The sequence below is a fragment of the Coptis chinensis genome, chromosome 5, assembly GCF_015680905.1.
Source record: "Coptis chinensis isolate HL-2020 chromosome 5, ASM1568090v1, whole genome shotgun sequence".
In the NCBI taxonomy this organism is placed as follows: domain Eukaryota; kingdom Viridiplantae; phylum Streptophyta; class Magnoliopsida; order Ranunculales; family Ranunculaceae; genus Coptis; species Coptis chinensis.
The window spans coordinates 75,006,734-75,027,325 of record NC_141460.1 but is presented as its reverse complement, the minus strand read 5'-3'; the positions used below and the strand labels follow the sequence as shown (position 1 = coordinate 75,027,325).

Below are 20,592 nucleotides of genomic sequence, written 5' to 3'. Positions count from 1 at the left end.
ACTATTCGGTTATAACGGTTTTGGTTTTTTATCGGATCGATCAGTTCTTAAAGACCCACTTTAAATGGGTCTACCATTTTAAGACCCAAAACCACTATAAATGGTTCCGATTCCAGTTCCAGTTCTGGTTCCGGTTCGAATAATTGGGTACCTATGCACACCTACATGTGAATATGTGATACTCACTAAAGTATCACTAAAAAAATATTCGCTTGTATCTCATGCATTAGTTGAGCCGACGCATGGGTGGTCGGGGTGGAGAGTATAATCTTTCTGTAAACTGTCTTATGTACAAGGATGTGGGACAGTGGGAGTCCTGAGTCCAACAAAAAACAAACAAGAAAATGCCTGAGCGTAACAAGCACTTTTTGAGTTTTTGGAAAACCAAACAGTAAATTGAAGAGAGCACGTAGACTACTAAAACATGGTCATGGCCGTGAGTCTGGGCTTCAAATGAGGACAAATGGATCATTGCATTGAAAAAACCCAAGGTTTTGTGCTACCTGTCAATCCTTTAAGCTGTGAATAAACGGCGCGTGATGCAAAGTACGTACAAACTGAAGAGTTTGTTTCTCAAATCTCAATAATTGCCGCTACATGATAAAAGTGATCACTTCACAGTTCACACTTGAAACTTTGGCCTCCACACTCACTTATCCAAACTCCAAAGCACTTGTCCGTTTCAATTATCATAAACCCAACACCAACCAGCACTCTTCCATTGAATCTCTACCGGCCAAGTGGCAGACTCTTTACCAGAGTCAAAGAAATGGAGAGTAGTAACGCTGAGCACCCTATGATGATCATGGAGGAAAACCAGCAGATGAAAGAAGCTGATCAAGTCACAAAGGAGAAGTCAAAGCGTGTGGCCTCTCTTGATATCTTCAGAGGCCTTACTGTTGCGGTAATTTACACATTGCCTAGTTTTTTTAAACTCATTTCACGAGTTTTGAGTCTGCTAATAAAGGTTTTGAAGAAGTTTATTTTAGTCCCACATAGAAGAGCCAATAAAAAGACAATAGTAAAGCTAACTATAAAATGAGAGGTTAGAGAGTTGTTGAAAGCATCTTTGCGCTTGGGGCAATGACGCAGCTAATGAGGTCTAACCGAGGCGCGTCAATTGCTGGTTGAAAACTATTTCCAAACCCCCTCTTCGGCCTTGGTGAATTCCGATCCGAGGCCGTCGAGAATTTCTGGAAAGGCTCCCTCTAAACAAGGGTAAAGCCTTACAAATCTTAGTTTCAAATGTTTTACAAAACTCTTAAGTTAATAGGATAAAACTCGATGAAATCTAATGTGATCAGGGCAGGCTCTTTTTTGTGTGGTCCATGATAATAATGACACTGTAGATGATGATTTTGGTGGATGATGCTGGAGGAGAATGGCAAATGATTGGGCATGCCCCATGGAATGGGTGCAATCTTGCTGATTTCGTGATGCCATTTTTTCTATTTATAGTGGGGATGGCCATTGCTCTTGCTTTCAAGGTTCATATTAATATTCTACTCCAATTTAGTTTTGACAGATTGTTAGTCGATTGAATTATTTATCTTTATTTCCTTGCAGAGAATCCCAAACCGTTTATTGTCCATTAAAAGGGTTATCATTAGAACGATCAAACTCATCCTTTGGGGTCTTATCTTGCAAGGTTTGTTATCCACCTTGTCGCACTATATCAAACTAGCAATTATCTGACAAGATAGTACATAGTCTAAGTAAAATTGAAAATTTGGAGAGAAAAGAGTTTACAACCTTAATTGATTTCAGCCTTCTGCCACACATATATAGAGAAAACTAATAGGGTTTAAATTATAGAAACATAAAAAAGTTAGTGTAAACCCAGACAGTTCAAATGCTGGGATGGTTTTTCAATAATTTATATGATGTGAGTGGAAGGTGTTTTTTTCGGTTTTTTGTTTTTGTTTCGCCCTGGAAGTGATTATTGCAAGTGACGGATTCTATAGTAGGCAACTAGGCAATGTGCCAACGTTAACTTTGAATCCCTAACTAGTGCTTTATATTCACTTCTCTTGTTTCTTATGAAGGGGGATACTCGCATGCTCCTGACGAGCTAACATATGGAGTTGATATGAAAAGGATCAGGTGGTGTGGTATCCTCCAGGTGTGGTGTCATATACAATTTTATCTTTGAAATTTGTTGGAGATACATTTCTTAAATCAACAAGGTTGTGACTTGCCTATTTGTAGAGAATTGCTCTCTCATATTTGGTTGTTGCAATTCTGGAAATCTCAACAAAAGATGGACAAGCCAAGGATCTTTTACCTGGATGGCAGCCTGTACTTAGGCAATATCATTGGCATTGGTAGGCACATTCTCATTTTATTCCTAAAATAATTATATATTGTTTTTATGTTATTCATATCAGTGAAACAATCTCAACACACCTGTTTTTTTTCGCGATCTATAGGCTGGCAGGCACATGTGTTCTTGTAGTTTACCTGTCAGTTATTTATGGAGCCTATGTTCCCGATTGGCACTTTACTGTCTACAACACGAAAAGCCCTGATTATGGGAAGACTTTTAATGTAAGTAAGCTTTCACCCTAACCACATAACGCTCCTATAACATTTTATTTTCGCCGCAGATAAATTTTTTAGTTATACTTCATTGTTCACCCAACGATGCCCTTACTACTTATGAGGAATTTGCTTAGATGACTTAGCTTTGAGCCTGTAAACTGCCATTAGATTAAATACTAAAACATCAGTTGCCTTGCTAATTTGATCCAGAATGCTAAAGCAGTGAATTGCTAAATTATCATAAATCAACTTAGGCAAATGTTGCAAATTTTGATTGATTCGGCTTTTTATTTTATCCAGCATCTTGCACATAATATTTGGTTTCAAGAATGCCCTAGACTATGCCGAGCCTAAGATTTGAGAGTTTATTTTGTCATTCATTTTTAATTGCTTGCTCCGTCTAATTTTTGGCGTCAAATCATATATCAAATGTTAGTAGTTAGTAAAATGAAAACAAATCTTCTTTCTCCAACTACACATCCTGACAATTTGTTCTGTGTAGGTAAAATGTGGTATAAGAGGAACTTTGGACCCCCCTTGTAATGCTGTTGGGTACATTGACAGAGTAGTTTTAGGAACCAATCACATATACCAGCACCCTGCTTGGAAAAGATCCAAGGTATGTATGGTCAAAACTTAGCACCTTTTGTTCTTCTCCTTGTAAATTCTGTATATTGCAAAACCTACTACTCTTAATTGTTAGTGGAATTGTGCGTCTGTTCTTCTCCAAAAGTTGTGCAGGTTTGCACTGAGAGTTCCCCGTATGAGGGGCCTTTTAGGAAGGATGCTGCATCATGGTGCCAGGCACCTTTTGAACCTGAAGGATTATTAAGGTCTGCGCCACAACAAATCAGTAAAATAAAATAAAAAAGTGATTACCTATATTGAAGAGTTAATAGTGTTGATTTTTATCATCAAGATTAATTATATTGCATCAAGAGGAAGTCTTCGCACAGACCGTAACTGCATAGATTAGGTACTCTGTCATCTTCTAGACCATCTAGTTTTTTTTGTTCTTCACAGTATCCATGGGTGGATCAACATCAGCTGGAGGTATAACAGGAGCAAGTTCAACTTCTCATTTCATCTTTTTCCAATTTATTGAGTTCTTACCTAATCTTTTGTAAGTGAATCTATCGCTGTTTGATGATGGAGTTATTAAATATCCTTTCTATAGACCACCATCTATGTGTATCACGTGGTTTGTGTTGGTGTTGATCCACTTCAAATGCAAAAGTTATGCCTCTTTTCTTTCTAACGGCGTCAACATTCATATTCCTTTGACGTGGTCATTTAAAGTACATGTTATAGACATATCTTATAGGCAGGTCCTGCGAGGCCACATGTTCTCCTGCCCAATGCTACTGCTGAGGAGGACCATAGTTGAGCTTGTGCCTTCCCTGGGCTGTTGTTAGGCGTCTTCTCCTTTTTTACCACAGTCCCTTTGATATGTATTACAGTATTACTACGCCTCTCTCTAATCTTGGACTCACGGAGCAATGTGAAATAAGGCTACATATAATGACAAACTAGTCTAGTCACATATACAATTGAATCTGCAATGTTTGTTTATTTTACAGGTTTACGGCTATACCATTGTTTTAGTTCTTAGAATTGCATCGATGATTTGCCTTGATGTATTGGACTCTATCCATGTGCAGCTCAATTTCTGCTATTCTAACTACAATCATTGGGGTACATTTTGGTCACGTGCTTGTGCATATAAAGGTTGATCCTGTAAATCTTTTTACTTGTTTCAAAATTGCCTCTGGCATATTTTCATAATGTATTAATATATTTGTTTTTTGTTGAATTTCATTCCAGGACCACTCGGATAGACTAAAACATTGGGGTTTTATGGGTTTCTTTCTGCTCCTTTTAGGAATTATTCTCCATTTCACAAACGGTAAGCAGAGAACAGTAGACAGTCTATTATTTCACTTTATTTTTATCTCTTTCACATGTTATAAAGATTTTCTCTTGTTACAGCAATTCCACTCAATAAACAACTATACAGCTTCAGCTATGTTTGTCTGACAGCCGGTGCTGCAGCATGGGTTTTCTCGACATTTTATGTTCTGGTATGCTATTTATGTAGATATGTAACAATCTCCTTTACCCGGAGCACAATTGTGACGGGCATTCCTTACATTGACTCCCATCCAATAAATTTAAGAGCAAACAAAAAGAATGTGATGACAGGATCATAGAATCTTTTTTATAATTCTTTTTATTATATATATGAGGTGTAGGATCCGGCCACGAAAGTGGAGGTTCCACTAATCTTTCCTTTTCTAGGTGTGTCAATTTGGCAGTATAAGGGAGTTGTTGTTCTTTGTGGATCCTGTTGTAGTTTATCTTTCAACCTTAATTCAGAGAAAAATGGGTTACCCATTAAAGAATGCATGAAGTGGAGTTTAAAGTATTTTTGTTTAAAAATGTAAGTTAAATGGAAACGACTGATAGGAATTCGTGGTAGAATGTCGAGGCCGGACAGAGTTACTAATGGGAACTTGGAGTTATCCATGAAGACTAGTTTATCATCTGCTTAATACATTGTTTTCCAGGTTGACATTTTAGGCTGGCGTCATCTTTTTTTGCCCTTAGAGTGGATTGGCATGAATGCTATGCTCGTCTACGTGATGGCAGCAGAAGGCATATTTGCAGGGTTCATCAATGGGTGGTATTATGAGGACCCTCATAATACACTGGTATACTTTTACTCCCATATTACGTTCCATTTTTGAATTATATGTCCTCCCATAAGCCACTTGTGCTGATTAATTCCGTGAGTTCATGGAGCTATGTGACCAGGATTTGCTCAGGAATCACGTATTTAGTAAGGCTAGCAAATGAATCTTGCATATTGGGATTTCCAACTACCTGGTAAACTAAGCTTGTTGTGAGGTACCCAATAACCTAGCGACAATGCACATTATCAAAACTTGGGCTTCACCTAGATGATATCGTAATTCTTAACTAAATATCATCATGGTTTATCTACTGTTGAATTATAGGGACCTATGGTGTTTCTAGCTACTAGAATGCAGATGGTAAGATGATCTGCCTTTTTTTTTTTGAAAAATTAAGCTGGGGTTAAGGCCCCACACCTGTATATTAGACCAAAGAGTATGATCTTTAAAGGAAGTACATCACAACAAAGCATTACTACCTTGCTACACTCCTCCCTAACAGTGTGGTCATTTGAGGGAGGTTCATATACATATGAAAATTAGCTCCACTCTGCAATACCTACACTAATCCTCTTCCACAGGCCTCGAACAAAGAGTAGACTATGAACTACAAAGATGTCAGCTCAGAACCTCTAACAAAGATGATCTGCCTATTGTTAGATACCAAGCTTGACTTTTATGTTCTTCACTTCTTCCTTCTAGCAGTTATATTAGTATGAAAATTCTCATTATTGTCTTGGACTGATGTACCTGCAGATTTACTGGATTCAGAAACACATATTCATTGGAGTATGGCATTCGAGAAGGATAGGTATGCTCCTATATGTTATTTTTGCAGAGATCCTATTCTGGGGTCTTGTGGCAGGTGCTTTGCACAGGTTGGGTATTTATTGGAAGCTCTAGGCACTTCTTTAAGGCGCATTTTTTTTTTTATTATTTAGCGAAAAATAAAATAAGGCGCATTTTTACCCATCAATGAATCCCCCGACCTTAATGTTAACACCAATGAATCAGTATCATGTCTATATAAGATCGTTGGAAGTGTCTTTAGAGCTTTACCAAATCCTTCCTGTAATAAAGTTGGATTTAGTTTGTACATAACAGTTTATTTATCTTAATTTCTTTGTTTGGTTGAAATGTCATATAATATATTTTCTTCCTAAGAAAAATTAATTGCTTCCAAGTCAATAATGAAATTTGAAGAATCAACAGCATTATTTGGCATTGGAAGAAAACTGTACTTGAGTATTGGGCCTTGGCTTGGCCCGACTCAGAAAACTTGAAGACTTCCCAATTTGGGGGTCATCCTGTCCTGGCCCAGCCCATTCGAAACTTCCAAACAAGTTCTCTATGTTTTACGGACTTTGTATGAACTCTGAAACAGAGAGAAAAAGAAGAACCAAAATTGACGCAAGTCCAAAATTTAAGTCTAAGCATTCCCAGTGCAAGTTACTTTGAGGGGAAATAATAACTTGTCACTCTTAGAGCATTCCCAATGCAAGTAATTTTGAGAAGAAATAATAACTTGTCACCTTTATGAGCCAAAAACAATGGCCCAATGTAAGGGAATGAGGGTGGCATTTGTTACTGAGATAGTTGCCGACTTGTGATTTTCGGACAGAACTTTTTATTCCATCTCGAATGTTTTTGTTTTTTTTTGTTTTTTTTTTTTTTTTTTTTCTTCAGACAGGATGTTTCATTCTGTCTTGCGATTTTTTCGTTTATTTATTTATTTATTTATTTCGGACGGAATGTTTCATTCATTCCGTGTTTTTTTTTCGATACTATTTTATTTTTTGCATTCGTATGGAATAAAACATTTCGTCCGAATTTTAAAGTCACGTTTGCATTGGGCAACTCCTAGTAGCTTCTCACCAAGAAGGGCACTTACTATTGAGATAGTTGTCGACTTGTGATCTTCAAACGAAACTTTTTATTCTATCTCGCGTGTTTTTTCGATTCTTTTTTGTTTTTTTTTTTGTTTCGGATGTGATATTTCATTCCGTCCGACGTGTTTTTTTTCGATATTTTTTTATTTTTTACATTCAGGCGAAATAAAACATCAAGTCTAAATTTTAAAATCACATTTGCATTAAGCAACTCTTAGTAGCTTCTCACCAAGAAAGTAACTATAAGGGAAAATAATCTTATGTGGTGCCTATGTAGAGGTAACAAGTTGTTTGCATTGAGAATGCACTCATCAAGAAGGTATATATATATATATATATATATATATATAAACTATGAGGGAAAATAGTCTTAAGAGCATTCCCAATACAAATAAGTGTTTTTTACCTCTCAATTTTCCTTATTTGCTATTGTTTTGGTAAATAAAAAAGGGAAGATACCCAATGCAGAGGTGACTTTGAATCTCTAACGGGAAGTTTGATTCTCGTCTGAATGTAAAAATCGAAAAAATGCGTCGGACGGAATGAAACATCCCGTCTGAAGTTTAAAAAAAAAATCATGAAAAAATCGAAAAAACACGCCAGACGACATTCCGTCCGAAAAAAAAAAAAAAACTACGAGACAGAATAAAATATTTCGTCCGAAGCTCATTACTTAGTGAAAATCTCACTAGCAAGTGCTACATTCGTTGTGATTTAGTTACAAGTCACCAACTTTGTCACCCTTGCACTGGGCAAAAGTTTTTTGATATTCAAAAATGAAAATTCTCAATTTCCCCTCCTGTTGATTTGCATTGGAAATGTTCTAAATAGTGCAATGAATCTTGACTTGGCTTATCGTTCTTAACATTGATGGATTTGTTTTTGATGGTGCAACACCGCAACATAACATTGATGGATGATTACGACATTTACGTACACAAGTTTGGTATTTAAGGCAAAGAAGCGTCATTAATGACCTCAAAGGTGGAAACTACACAACGCCTTCACATTTCAATTTGTTTCATCAATTTGTTGTTCTCAATAATCATGCCAATATCATCCATACACAAATTTGATCGTTTTTATTTTTTGATAATGATCGATCATGACACTAGTTTTGGTTCCATATATATAGTGACTTTGTTTCCAGTACCAAACGTTACAATTGATGGCTAAGGTTAGACTACTAATCTAGTTTTTGGTCAGGTTGATTTCCTAACTATATCAAAACTTTATGCTAATACTAAAAATGTGAGATTTTTATCCCCCATCAATGTAGTAGAGATTTTTAAGAATTATATATTTGTAAGGGAGTAATATCATCATTAAAGAATATTAAGCACGCGTTAAGCATAAGTAGAGATCGCAGCGCAATCAGGACATCGTCCTCCAAGATCGACTCACGAGCAGCTCGCTTTATGTAGGTGATACACTCCAGCTCGCTCAAGAACGTTCCAAGAAGACTGAACGACCTAGAGCAGAACGATTCGAATAAAGACATTTTCCTTAATCTAAGGGTAATCATTACCAAAGCCTCTGTACTTCCAATTATTGGGAATTATGAACTACTGCACCCATTCCTAATGATCACCGCCTTTCTACCAGAACCAATCTAACACTCATTCGTAATCTCCACCTTACATATGTATACGAAAGTACATATGTCTCGAAGATCAACACTCTCTTATACCTATAAATACCACCTACATGAACTACGTGAGACCAGATTCTTCTCTCCCCCCAGAATCAAGAGAAGATACGTAGGCAGCTCGCTACTTAGCGAACTCGGTCTTTCCCAAATCCAAACCCCTTCTTCTTCTCCCTGTATATGTAAAGGAAAAACGCTCATTTACATTGGTGCATCTGTGGTCTCGATTACTTGAGACACCAATTCCACATAAATCAAAACTCAAAAACCAAAACTCTCAATCCCACGAAGCATGGCAAGTTTTGAAGCTCAAGTTCAAAGCCTCGCAAACCAGCTAGGTTTAACAAATTAAAGCATTTCCTTGCTCCGGCAGGAAAATGCTGCTCTTCATGCACAAGTAGACGCACAACAACAACCAGCTGGGAACGTCGCCGAGAACGGCATCAACGAAGTTAATCAGCAGATTAACGAACTATCGCAACGAATCAGCCAAAGCGCAGTAAGAAAAACGCAACCCAGATCGTCCAGAAAATGCTCAAGACGTACCGCGCATCGTCCAGTCCAGAATGCACGCGTTGATTAAGTCAAGTTATTGACAACTACATTAATCAACCTCATTGTCATGTCGAAATAAATCCACCTGCAGGGTTTACATGACAATCCTTATGAGCTCCTCAAGGGGATATCATCAACCCGACTCCCTGTGAGTCGGGGATTCCTACTATAATCAACAGCACACCTTACATACAATGTCATTACCCAATCCATCGAGTTTGTTGATTCACAAATGAATCTTACTCATTGATGATTTAAAGCAATGTACAATGCACGTAAGTGCCCGTTATTATATCCGGATTAAGAGGACAAACATCCATAATAACAGAGGCGTTTGTTCTCTTATATAGTCAGTATAAAAAGAAACAACCTCACTTGGTCCTGTTCAATACACACAAAGTGTACTAGTGTAATCATATAGTCAAGATAGACTAATTCCAGATTATACTACAACCGTACCAATGGTTTGTCCAAATCCATCTAGGTTGTGAACGTTTACTTATACTTTATAAGGTACTGATGATATGATCTTCTGTGTGTCACCACACATCATATCATCTATAACATAAAGTATTAGACACATGCATATAACTAATAACATATATAATATGCATAACATTTGCCCATATGATTCTCATTCAAAGAATTAGAGTTATTACAAAAGTAATATTTTTAGTATATAACCCTATCAATCTCCCACTTATACTCAAAGCATTGCTTTTTAGTATACTACTAACAAATCTCCCACTTATACTTAAAGCTATGCTGCCAAGCATCTGATTTCCATCCCCTCAACATGCCCGTCAAGGGGTCACTAGGTTATCTTCGATGCTATCTTGGTAACAAGAACATATTCTCTTATTAGGTGGTACTTTCATACCAATGTGTTTATAAGAAGTTCAGAGCCAAATCGATTCTTTGGTCGCCTTAGTGGTCGCCACATATTCAAATTCCATGGTGGAGTCGGACACGCGCATTCTACTTGACACTCCTCCATACTATGGCTCCACCTCACAAGGTAAACACACAACCTGAGGTAGACTTACTCTTGTCCCTATTTGACTAAAAATCAGAATCTGTATACCTTAAGGGAACCAAACTATCTACTTGGTATACTAACATATAATCTTTAGTCTTTTTCAGGTACTTCAGACTATGTTTTACCGCTAGATCCGGTGGTTCTGTCCCGGTTCTTCTGATATCTGCTAACCATGCCAACGACAAAGTAGATGTCTGGCCTCGTGCATAACATGGCGTACATTAAGCTTCCTACAGCAGAAGCATAAGGAACCGCTTTCATGTCCTCTATCTCTTTTGGTGTCTTGGGACACATATCCTTTGATAGAGGAACTCCATGCCTGAAAGGCAAGAAACCTTTCTTGGAGTTTTGCATGATAAAACAAGTCAACACAATGTCAATATAGGTAGCCTGAGATAAGCACAACATCATTTTCTTGCGATCTCTTATAATTTTGATCCCAAGGACGTGACCCGCTTCTCCCAAGTCCTTCATATCAAATTGCTTTGATAACCATACCCTTATGTTTGACAACACTTTCACATTATTTCCAATGAGTAAGATGTTATCTACATAAAGCACAAGAAATACCACTACGTTTCCATCAAATTTCTTGTACAAAACAAGATGCTCTTGACCTTTTTCAATGAATCTTTCTGGTTGCTTCATATAGATGGTTTCCTTAAGACTTCCATTAAGGAAAGCTGTCTTGACATCCATTTTATAGACCTACTTGGAACCAATGGGTTTTACACCATTGGGTGGCTCTACAAGCTCCCAGATCTGATTAGAATCCATAGATTCCATCTCAGAATTTATTGCCTTTTGCCAAGATATTACATCTCTATCTTGGAGTGCTTCATTGTAGGTCCAGGGATTAAGATCTTGGTTATCAGTGGTTATGTCTAAAGACATTCCCAAAACAATCCACCTATCAGGTTGTCTAACAACCCTCCCACTATGACGAAGCACCTCTTGTTCTTGTATGTCATTGGTGGCACGTTGTGGTTCCTATTCTTGTACAATTGGTACTGAAGGAGTTTAATGTCTCTCCTCTCAATATTTCTAGAATAATACTACTCGGGATAATAATTTAATGCACTGTGGGTGAAATAAGATTAATGATGTATAAATTGCCTTCTAATGCACCAGAACAGATAAAATGTTTATTTTTCTTAATGACGATCTCGTCATTTAAAAGAAGCAGGATACCCATCCTTAATTAACATAGAAACTGAAATCAAATTCTTTCTAAAATTAGGCACATAAAGACAATTTTTTAACAACATAGTCTTATTTCTACCAAAAGATAAACAAACATCTCCCACTGCAACAGCTACTACTATCGTAGCATCCCCAAAGATAAGGCAATCTCTCCAGTACTAAGTTTTCTGGTTTCCTGGAACCTCTGCAATGAAATGCAGACATGGTTAGTGGCTTCTGTAGCTACTCACAAGGTACTGGTAGATAACACCGCTAAACATGTTAAACGACTAGTGCATGAGACATACCTCCATTATTCTCTTTGTTGAGAAGAGGAGAATCTGGCTTCCAGCGTCCTGACTGCTTGCACTTGTAGCACTTGCTCTTAGACTTTTTCACAGCTCCTTGAGGTCCCATGCCCTTCTTTGCCATGTTCCTATGCTTCTGAACATTATTTTTCTTCTTACCGCCATTAGGCGTAGAAGTAGAAACCTTCTCAGTAGCATAAACCTGAACATAACTATGCTTAAAGAGACTCTCAGCTTACTGAAGTTCTATCATAAGTTCCTCCAAAGAATAAAACCTTTTGTTCATGTTGTAGTTTAGGCGGAACGGTTCAAATCTCTCGTGCGTCGGCGTCGAGAATGATATATTGACTGCGTTTTTAGATCGATATCAGCTCGAAGGATCTCCAACTCATTCGGATAAAGCCATCATCCCGAAAGTATATGATCCCTTTACAGAGTCCCTTCACCATAGTTGTGGTCATCAAGTTTTTCATGGCGGTTTGCCTAGCAACCCTATTCGGTGTCCCAAGAGTTCCTTGAGATTGAGCATCATATCATAAGCCGTGGTCATGGCCGATCGCGATGTTGCGAAGACACTTGACATATAGATGCTAGAATGTAACACCGCGACATCTCATCTGTCTTGTTCCACTTCTTCTATGCTACTTTCTCCTCTTCTCCAGTAATATCGTCAGGCTTAGGTGGGTATTCCTCATTAAGTACAAATTTGTACTCTTCAACAGTCAACACGATATCTAAGTTGTGTTTCCAGTCTATGTAATTAGGGCCAAGAAGTTTGTTTTCCTTAAGAATAGTTGCTAGTGGGTTGAAAATAACCATTTTGAAAACCTGAGAATCACATAAAATAACTATTATGTAGGGAAAAAACTTCTTGAGTTAATAATAAAAATTAATTAATTAATCAACTCATCAAAGCACCCTTCACACCGAGAAGTAGTAAGCCACGATAATGTGGATGTTTACCATTCTACATTCGTGGAAATACTTTTGGAGTTAACTTAAAAAATTAATTAATTAACCCGTCAGCACCCTACACATCGAGAAGTAGCAAGCCACGATAGTGTGGACGTTTACCATATCTACATTCGTGTAGAGAGGTTTTTCCTATTAGTTCTACTTCTCGTCAACTTAACAGCACACCACTCGTTAGAGTGGACACATGCCATCTAGAGAAGTAAAACTAAAATGCTAACCTTCTTTTGTCCTACAAATAATAGCAGTGACTCCGATGGGGAGGATACCATTACTTGCATCTAAGTGTATACCATTACTCAACTTCTTAGTCCATTATTTGTAATGAATCCCTTCAGATGGAGAAGTGAATCCATACATTAATAACTTCATATAGTTGTCCTTTAGAAGTTTGTTCTAGTGATCCGTAATTAGACTCATCCGATATGGAGGAAGATACTAAAACTGACGCGCAAGTATAATTACATCACCAACAAACCAATAATGGAGACCGTGGGATTTATACGAAACTAAATTCCCGCTCCCACTTAGTTATTTAGAACTGAGGATCTTTCTGTTTACTGGTCAAGTCTATGTTTATGTTATCTATTATTCATGTAGGCTTAGTTTTTAACAAACTTCCACAAATAAAAACATGCATATATAATAAGCAAATATGAACAATAAAATGGAAAATAAATTCCCAACTGTTATGGCCCATATTCATTGCTCCATCCTGTTCGCCGAACTCTTTTAGTTGCTTTCACAAAATTCGGCGTGGTGGTCAGGGCGCGGGGTTCGGGGCAGCGCTCCGATTTTTTATTTTTTTATTTTAGAAATCGTGACATGTTTCCTTCACTGGAAACCTCACGAAATCACTTCATAGACCCCCGAACAGCAAACAAAAATCATCTCATTATAGAGAAAAAAAATCTCTTTCTGCCATGAAGGGCGACCAGCGACTTATGTTCCGGGTGGCCATGCCTTCCTTCGATGACTTCGGCGCATCGGTAGCGACCAGCACTCAACTTATGTTCAGATATAGCGCGCGTATGCGACTCATGCCTTCGGTGACTTCCGGCGCGATAAGTAGCGACCAAGCCCTTCCTTTTGCGACTTCCAAAGCTTTGCGAGACGACCAGCCTCGGCATAAAAACTTCGGCCAGATCTGAACCAATCCAATTTTTGATCTTTTTGATCTTTTGATCTTTACAATAGATTACATCAAAGATAATAAATAAATAACAAGATACATACTGTGATTTAAATTACATCCACCAATAATCAAAAGCTGTAAAACCAATCAATTTTTCATAAAATCAAAATCGATCCATTTCTTTCCAGAAATCATTCTAACCATAACAGTTGGTCTAGATGACTACAAAACCAAGTTAGAACAGTTCTACATCTACCAACAAATCTACATGCTCTGATACCAAGTCAAGTTAGTAACAAATCTACATGACCATAACAAATCTACATGCTCCGCTGCGCTCCAATTGTTTACAACCTCTGGACCTCTTCTTCTGTTGCTTCCTCTTAGCCCTGATCCCTCGCCCTCCCCTTTCAACAAAGTAACTAGCTACTTCGGGCAGTTTCTTCCTCTTCTCAGCACGTGTCAGACAAGCAAACTTCTCGATCACACCACGTTCCTTCCTTCTGGTAATAGCGACCTCTGCAACATAAATAATTCAAAAGTCAGTTCGTTACGCCACATACTTCTCAGTATACAACACAGAGACATGATATAATAAACAACCTAGTACATACCAAAAAAATTACAAACCCTAGTATGAACATTAAACCCAGAAACACAATAATTCCCAAGTATCAATAATGGCCTCTTCTCCCAGGGTTCGTTACTAACCTTATCTAGAACGCTTGACTTCCCAGTCAAAGTCTGTAAGCTAAATTAGTTTTAGATCGCTTCACAGCAAAATGTTCAGCAATATCAACGACCTCAATGTGGTACTCACCACTCTCGTTTAAAAGGTCTAAGACTCTAAGCAAATGCCATGTATTTCCAACGAGCTGGCAAGGCGCTTTCTCACAGAAATTTAAGAACTCACATGTCAACCTAGACAACGGTAATCTCAAACCCGCTCTCAGTTGACCCTCGCAGATAACTACCCCATAATCTCGGGGAACAGACAGATTACTGAACACGTCAGCGTCCTTTCCCAGTTCATGAATTTCGAGGTCGCTCACACGAATATCGTAAGTATGCCTCAAATCACCAAAGCTTCTTATAGTTCGCTTATCTACTACCCTAGGCGGTAATAATCCACTAGAGGATGATGAAGCCCTATCACTAGAACTGCTCGCCACCGCGACCACAGAATCAGAACCAACCTCCTCTACTCCTTCACTCAATGAAACCTCTCGAATCTCCTCAGATCGAGTGTTATCTGAGTCAGACATACTTCCTCTCCTTTCACAAGTTACCAACAACAAACAACAACCACCAATGACCTCACAACCCAACAAAAAAAGCAAATGGCAGAAGAAAAATTGCAAAACAAAAATGGCAGAGAAGAGAAACTAACCTTACGCTCTTGTTTTCAGTAGGATGCAAAGTGACAAACCCTTCAGTTCTCCAGGCGTATATCGCAAGCCACCGGTTTGTTTCCCAAATAAGTGTAATCATTTTTATTTAACCCTAAAGCGCCACGTCTCCCCACAAAATGAGGCGGTTCATTTGCGACCTTTCAAATCAACCGTACCACGTGCCAACTTAAAACTCTCACGAGATCGCTATCGAATGCTTAACGACCTGCCGAGAGGGGGCTGTGTGAAGGAGTAATATACACTTCCAGTGGATATCAAACACGTGTAGCACACCAGGACGATCACACTCATCCACATGTCCAGGTCGCTGATGATCAGTTCATACAGGTCAAGCAACCTCATCATCACCCAGAACGTCCACATCCAGAACGTTAAGCGTCCAGAACGTAAACATAAGCTAGGCGCCACAACGGCTAGTAACGTATGCCACAGTTGGAATCTTCAAGACCAGAGCTTCAGATGCGCACACCATTACTCTACCATAGGATGCCTTCATGGCTCATTAAATGTCATCAAGTCCAGAACTTGACCTGACGCTGGAGAGGAGGACGCACGGGCATCTTTGCCTATATAATTAAAGAAGAGGAGGAACTACGTCTAACTTGGTTAAAATCTCCCCCAGCAGAGAGAACTTGATATGTAGGCAGTTCGTCCAAACGAACTCAGTCAAATCCAAATCATCTATCCCAGTCATTCCAAATTGCCTACGTTTGTAAGGTTAATCCAAATCTAACCTTTACATTATCGTTAGAAAACAGAGAAGTGTAATTGTGGAATGAGATTTTTTTTGCTGGAAACTAAGTTTGAAATGAGATTAGTCTTATGTATTATGCCTACTCTGAGACATATCAAAGTCCTACTTTGAGAATGGAAAGTAAGTCTTGTAACTCCTCAAAGCCACCAGTAGTCCATGAGCCACTCAGACGATATCTGCCTTATCTGGGATATGCTCATTTATTGCTTATAGTATGAAATGTGCTCTCCCTCAATGATAATACCCCAAATTCCAATGTAGGTATATGTTTGTTCTTCTTTAATGTGCGAGGAGAATGATTGTTTCCAACATATATAAAAATATTATTTTTATACATGTTAAAGTTTTCTATACTAGAAACTAGTTGTAGACTGGGGCATGCAACAATGCAAGTATACGCTACTTTGACTCTAATAGGAGGAATTCAATGTTATTTTTTCTTGTTTCTTCATAAAAGTCGCTGTCGCTATCTTTACAAAAAATAATAATAATAATAAAAATAGTAAATAGTAAATTCATTTAATTATTTCCACTTTTTTTACTAATTGGAAAAATAAAGTAAGAAAATAAACTATTATGATATTTTTAATTTTTATTAAAGCAAACGGGTTGATCATTAATTCCTTTCACATCAATCATATATGGCACTAATAAATTGGTGGATCGTATAGTAATAGATAGAAGCAGGAGTGATCTGCATAAATCAAGGGGTCTTCATAGAAGCATATGGCACTATAGAGCATATGGCACTAGAAGCATAGAGCATAGAGCATAGAGCATATGGCACTAGAAGCATAGAGCATATGACACAAGAAGCATAGAAGCAGAAGTGATCTGCATAAAAATACGGATGGAACTTGGGCAGAAGAGCGACATGCTATCAATACTATCATTGAAGAACATTTCAAAGGTCTTTTTACCTCTTCGAACCCTACTAGAAACATAAATGAGCTCAACATCATTAACCCCGTCATTACGGACGATGATAACGAGGACCTCATCAAAGAGATCACATTAGAAGAAGTAAAAAATGCTCTATTCTCCATGGACTCTCACAAAGCGCTAGGCCCAGATGGCTTTACTCCGCTTTTTTACCATAAATTTTGGAATATCGTCCACCCTGAGCTTATAAATACCATCAAAAGATTCATGAACTCTGACCACCTCCTAACTGAGATGAATCACACTAATATCACCCTAATCCCCAAATGTAAGCTGCCAAAAACTCTCGACCAATTCCGTCCAATAAGCCTTTGCAATGTTAGCCTCAAAATCATCACAAAAATTGTTGCAAACCGCATTAAACCTCTCCTTGATAAGTTTATATCCCCATCCCATAGTGCTTTTGTAAAAGGAAAACAAATTTTTGACAACATTGTCCTTGCTTATGAGATAGTCAGAACTTTGAAGAAGAAAAAAGGCACGTCGGGCTATATGGCTATAAAGCTAGACCTAAACAAAGCTTTTGACATAGTAGAATGGGGTTTTCTCCTGGAAACTATGGAAGCTCTTGGTTTCTGCGAAAAATGGAGAAATTGGGTAAACCAATGCATCTCTACTCCGTCCCTCTCCTTCAAGCTTAATGGGTCACCTACAGGTTTTATCAAGCCAAAGAGGGGCCTCAGACAAGGAGATCCTCTTTCACCTTTTCTTTTTATCATTTGCATGGAAGTTCTATCACGCCTCCTTACCAAAACTAAGAAAGAAAAGAAGATACATGAAGTAAAGATCAATCGAAGTGACACACCTATATCTCACCTCCTCTTTGCCGACGATAGTTTCATCTTTTGCAGAGCAAACCTCTCCAAGACTAATCATCTCAAAGATACTTTGGAAATTTTTAAAAATGTCTTTGGGCAAGAGATAAACTTCCAAAAGTCGGGTATTTTCTTCAGCCGCAACACTCACCACCAAAACAAACAAGATCTCAAAAAAAAATCCTTAAAATTGAAAAAACCATCACTCATTAAAAATATCTTGGAGCAGGAAAAATAGAATTGATTTTGATGAAGTCCTACAAAGGGTTCTTCAGAGAATGGAAGGGTGGAGAGCTAAACTATTATCCCAAGCGGGAAAACTTACCCTCATCAAAGCCGTCAATTCAGTTATGCCCTCGTACATCATGTTTATCTTCTCGTTACCCATTTTGACTTGTGATAAACCAGACTCTTTGAATGCAAATTTCTTTTGGGGAAAAACAAAATACAATACAAAAAAGATTCATTATACATGTTGGAACAAGATTTGTCAACCTAAATCTTGTGGTGGACTTGGAATTAGACTTGCTTCGCACCACAATACCGCTTTACAAGCAAAGTTATTATGGAGAATAGTAAAAGAATCGGACAAACCATGGGCCTCTTGTCTCCTAAAGAAATATGCAGGAGGGAAACCAATCCTTTCAGTTAAATGTCCAAGGGGCGCCTCAAAGATTTGGAGAGGCATTATCAAGGCAAGAGACGATGAAATCCTCCCTCAGTTATGCTAGCACATTGGATCAGGAAATGAAATAGACATATGGATGGATCTTGGATACCTACCTTGTCACCCTTCCCCAGATAAAGAGAGTAGCCGATCTAATAGATTCGGAAAACCGCACATGGAAAACAAATATTCTGGATAGCCTCTTTCTTCCTAACATTGTGAGGGAAATTCTGAAAATACCACTTAGTCATAATGAACATGTAGACACCATCAAATGGATGAAGGAACAAAATGGGGGAACTAAGTGTAAAATATGTCTACAAATACCTCAGCACAAAGACAGCTGAAAACGAGCAAAATCCACACCTCTGGAAACAGATATGGAATACGGATACAGCAGAAATAGTCAAGTTGTTCTTCTGGAAAGCTGTCACAAACAATCTTTCCACAAGGGAGGACTTGAGAAATGGGACTATTACTAACTCTGCAACTTGCCTGCGTTGTAATAACCAAGTGGAATCTACTTCTCATGCACTTTTCCATTACAATATGCTAAGGCATATCTGGTGTGCTTCTAAACTTTCCATTAGAACGGACCACCGGAACCAAACTGATTCAATCAGTACTATTATTAGTACTATTTGCTCTAACCTATATGATAAAACCATTTTAAGGAACATTATAAGTAATTTTGCCACTACTATGTTTTCCATTTGGATTATTAGAAATGATATTGTTTTCAACCAAAAACATACAAATGTTTTCAGTATTATACGTATAGCTACAACTTTCATTACAAACAATGAAAAACCTTTCTCCAAAAATAACCATTTACACATATGGCTACAAATAAACAATAATTGGCACTACCTCACCACATATGCCTCTTGGGATTGTAACACAAACCTAGGAATAGGTTTTTCCTTATGGAATAACTTTGGTTACTGATAAATGATAAAAAGGTAGTTTACCTACGAAATGAAAGATTAACTCAAAACGTAAGTACACTAAAACTTATTATTTTATTTATCTATATTTATCAAGTTTTCTACTCTCAATTCTATCAAAATAGAGTGGAGTAACAAATTCGTTCCACTCCTAGTTCTCTAGCATGGAATGATTTCATAGTTAACTAATCGGTTTTAAGTCTAATGAGAGGTTTATGAGGGGAATTCTATACTACGAGGTGAATGAAATTAACAAGTTACTTAATAACGAAAATGATACCTAAATAATTGAATGTGAATCTAGATAAAGAATTAGAGGGAAATTGATTCCACCTCGAATCCAACTTAATCACCTAGCATAGACTGTTGTAATCCAATCCTTACGTTCTTACTGTAAGAATTGCTCGTTCTAATCCTTAATTAACATGGCATTTCTACCAATTATAACTAGCATGTGAGATCGTTTACCCATTCTCATGGCGAAACACGACCTTCTAGAATGGAATAGACTCTACAACGATTCAACACTTATACAACTAAGCTTTCATCAAGGCTTCATCAACCCCTCTAATGGAGGTTTAGCCTTGATTCATCAAACCATCATTTCCCATATTATTATAACTAAACATCATATAAAAATTCTAACTTGACTAATTTAACTAACAATACTTCAATCTAATTTAACAACTCAGAAATGATAATCAACAAGAATTAAAACTAGATCTATAATTTGAAATGACAAAATTGAAATTGACAAATAGCTATTTTATTTATCAAACTAATTAAGAACAATGATTCTAAGAGTTTAATCTAAAACAAGAATTGAATTGAAGCTAAACTAAATTAAAAACAATTAAATCTAGATCTAGAATTATCTATAGTTTTAGGTCTAACTAGCTACCATTAACAAAGAGCTAAGCTTTTGTTTTTATATGTTCAGATCCAAAAATCGTGCATGGGCTTGGATCCATGTTTTGGGCCAGAGAATCAGGCCCAAAACCCAATTCTTTCAGTCCAAAAAGGGCTCTTCAGCTGCAGTTGGCTTCAATAGACTTTTCGTCCACTTCTGCTCCTCTTATTGGGTCAAGGCTTA

General features: G+C 37.6%; 2 protein-coding genes and 1 non-coding gene across 3 annotated transcripts; 2 read left to right on the top strand and 1 right to left on the bottom strand.

The window, feature by feature from the left end:
- The first annotated feature begins 403 nt into the window (after positions 1 to 403).
- On the top strand, positions 404 to 6,371 carry LOC147498899 (uncharacterized). Its single transcript, XM_086560754.1, has 13 exons — positions 404 to 904; positions 1,350 to 1,487; positions 1,567 to 1,648; positions 2,046 to 2,122; positions 2,209 to 2,324; positions 2,430 to 2,547; positions 3,044 to 3,160; positions 3,283 to 3,374; positions 4,203 to 4,269; positions 4,366 to 4,447; positions 4,531 to 4,622; positions 5,109 to 5,252; positions 5,991 to 6,371. Exons 1-13 carry the CDS (start codon positions 770 to 772, stop codon positions 6,135 to 6,137), a joined length of 1,407 nt encoding a protein of 468 aa, XP_086416880.1. The 5' UTR covers positions 404 to 769; the 3' UTR covers positions 6,138 to 6,371.
- LOC147498900 (uncharacterized) lies at positions 954 to 1,330 on the bottom strand. The gene is made up of 2 exons (XM_086560835.1): positions 1,312 to 1,330; positions 954 to 1,260 (listed from the first exon to the last, which is right to left on the bottom strand). Exons 1-2 carry the CDS (start codon positions 1,328 to 1,330, stop codon positions 1,103 to 1,105), a joined length of 177 nt encoding a protein of 58 aa, XP_086416961.1. The 3' UTR covers positions 954 to 1,102.
- On the top strand, positions 1,066 to 1,226 carry LOC147498901 (U4 spliceosomal RNA). The gene has a single exon (XR_015197282.1). It is a non-coding gene; the product is annotated as a U4 spliceosomal RNA (small nuclear RNA).
- Positions 6,372 to 20,592: the final 14,221 nt, after the last annotated feature.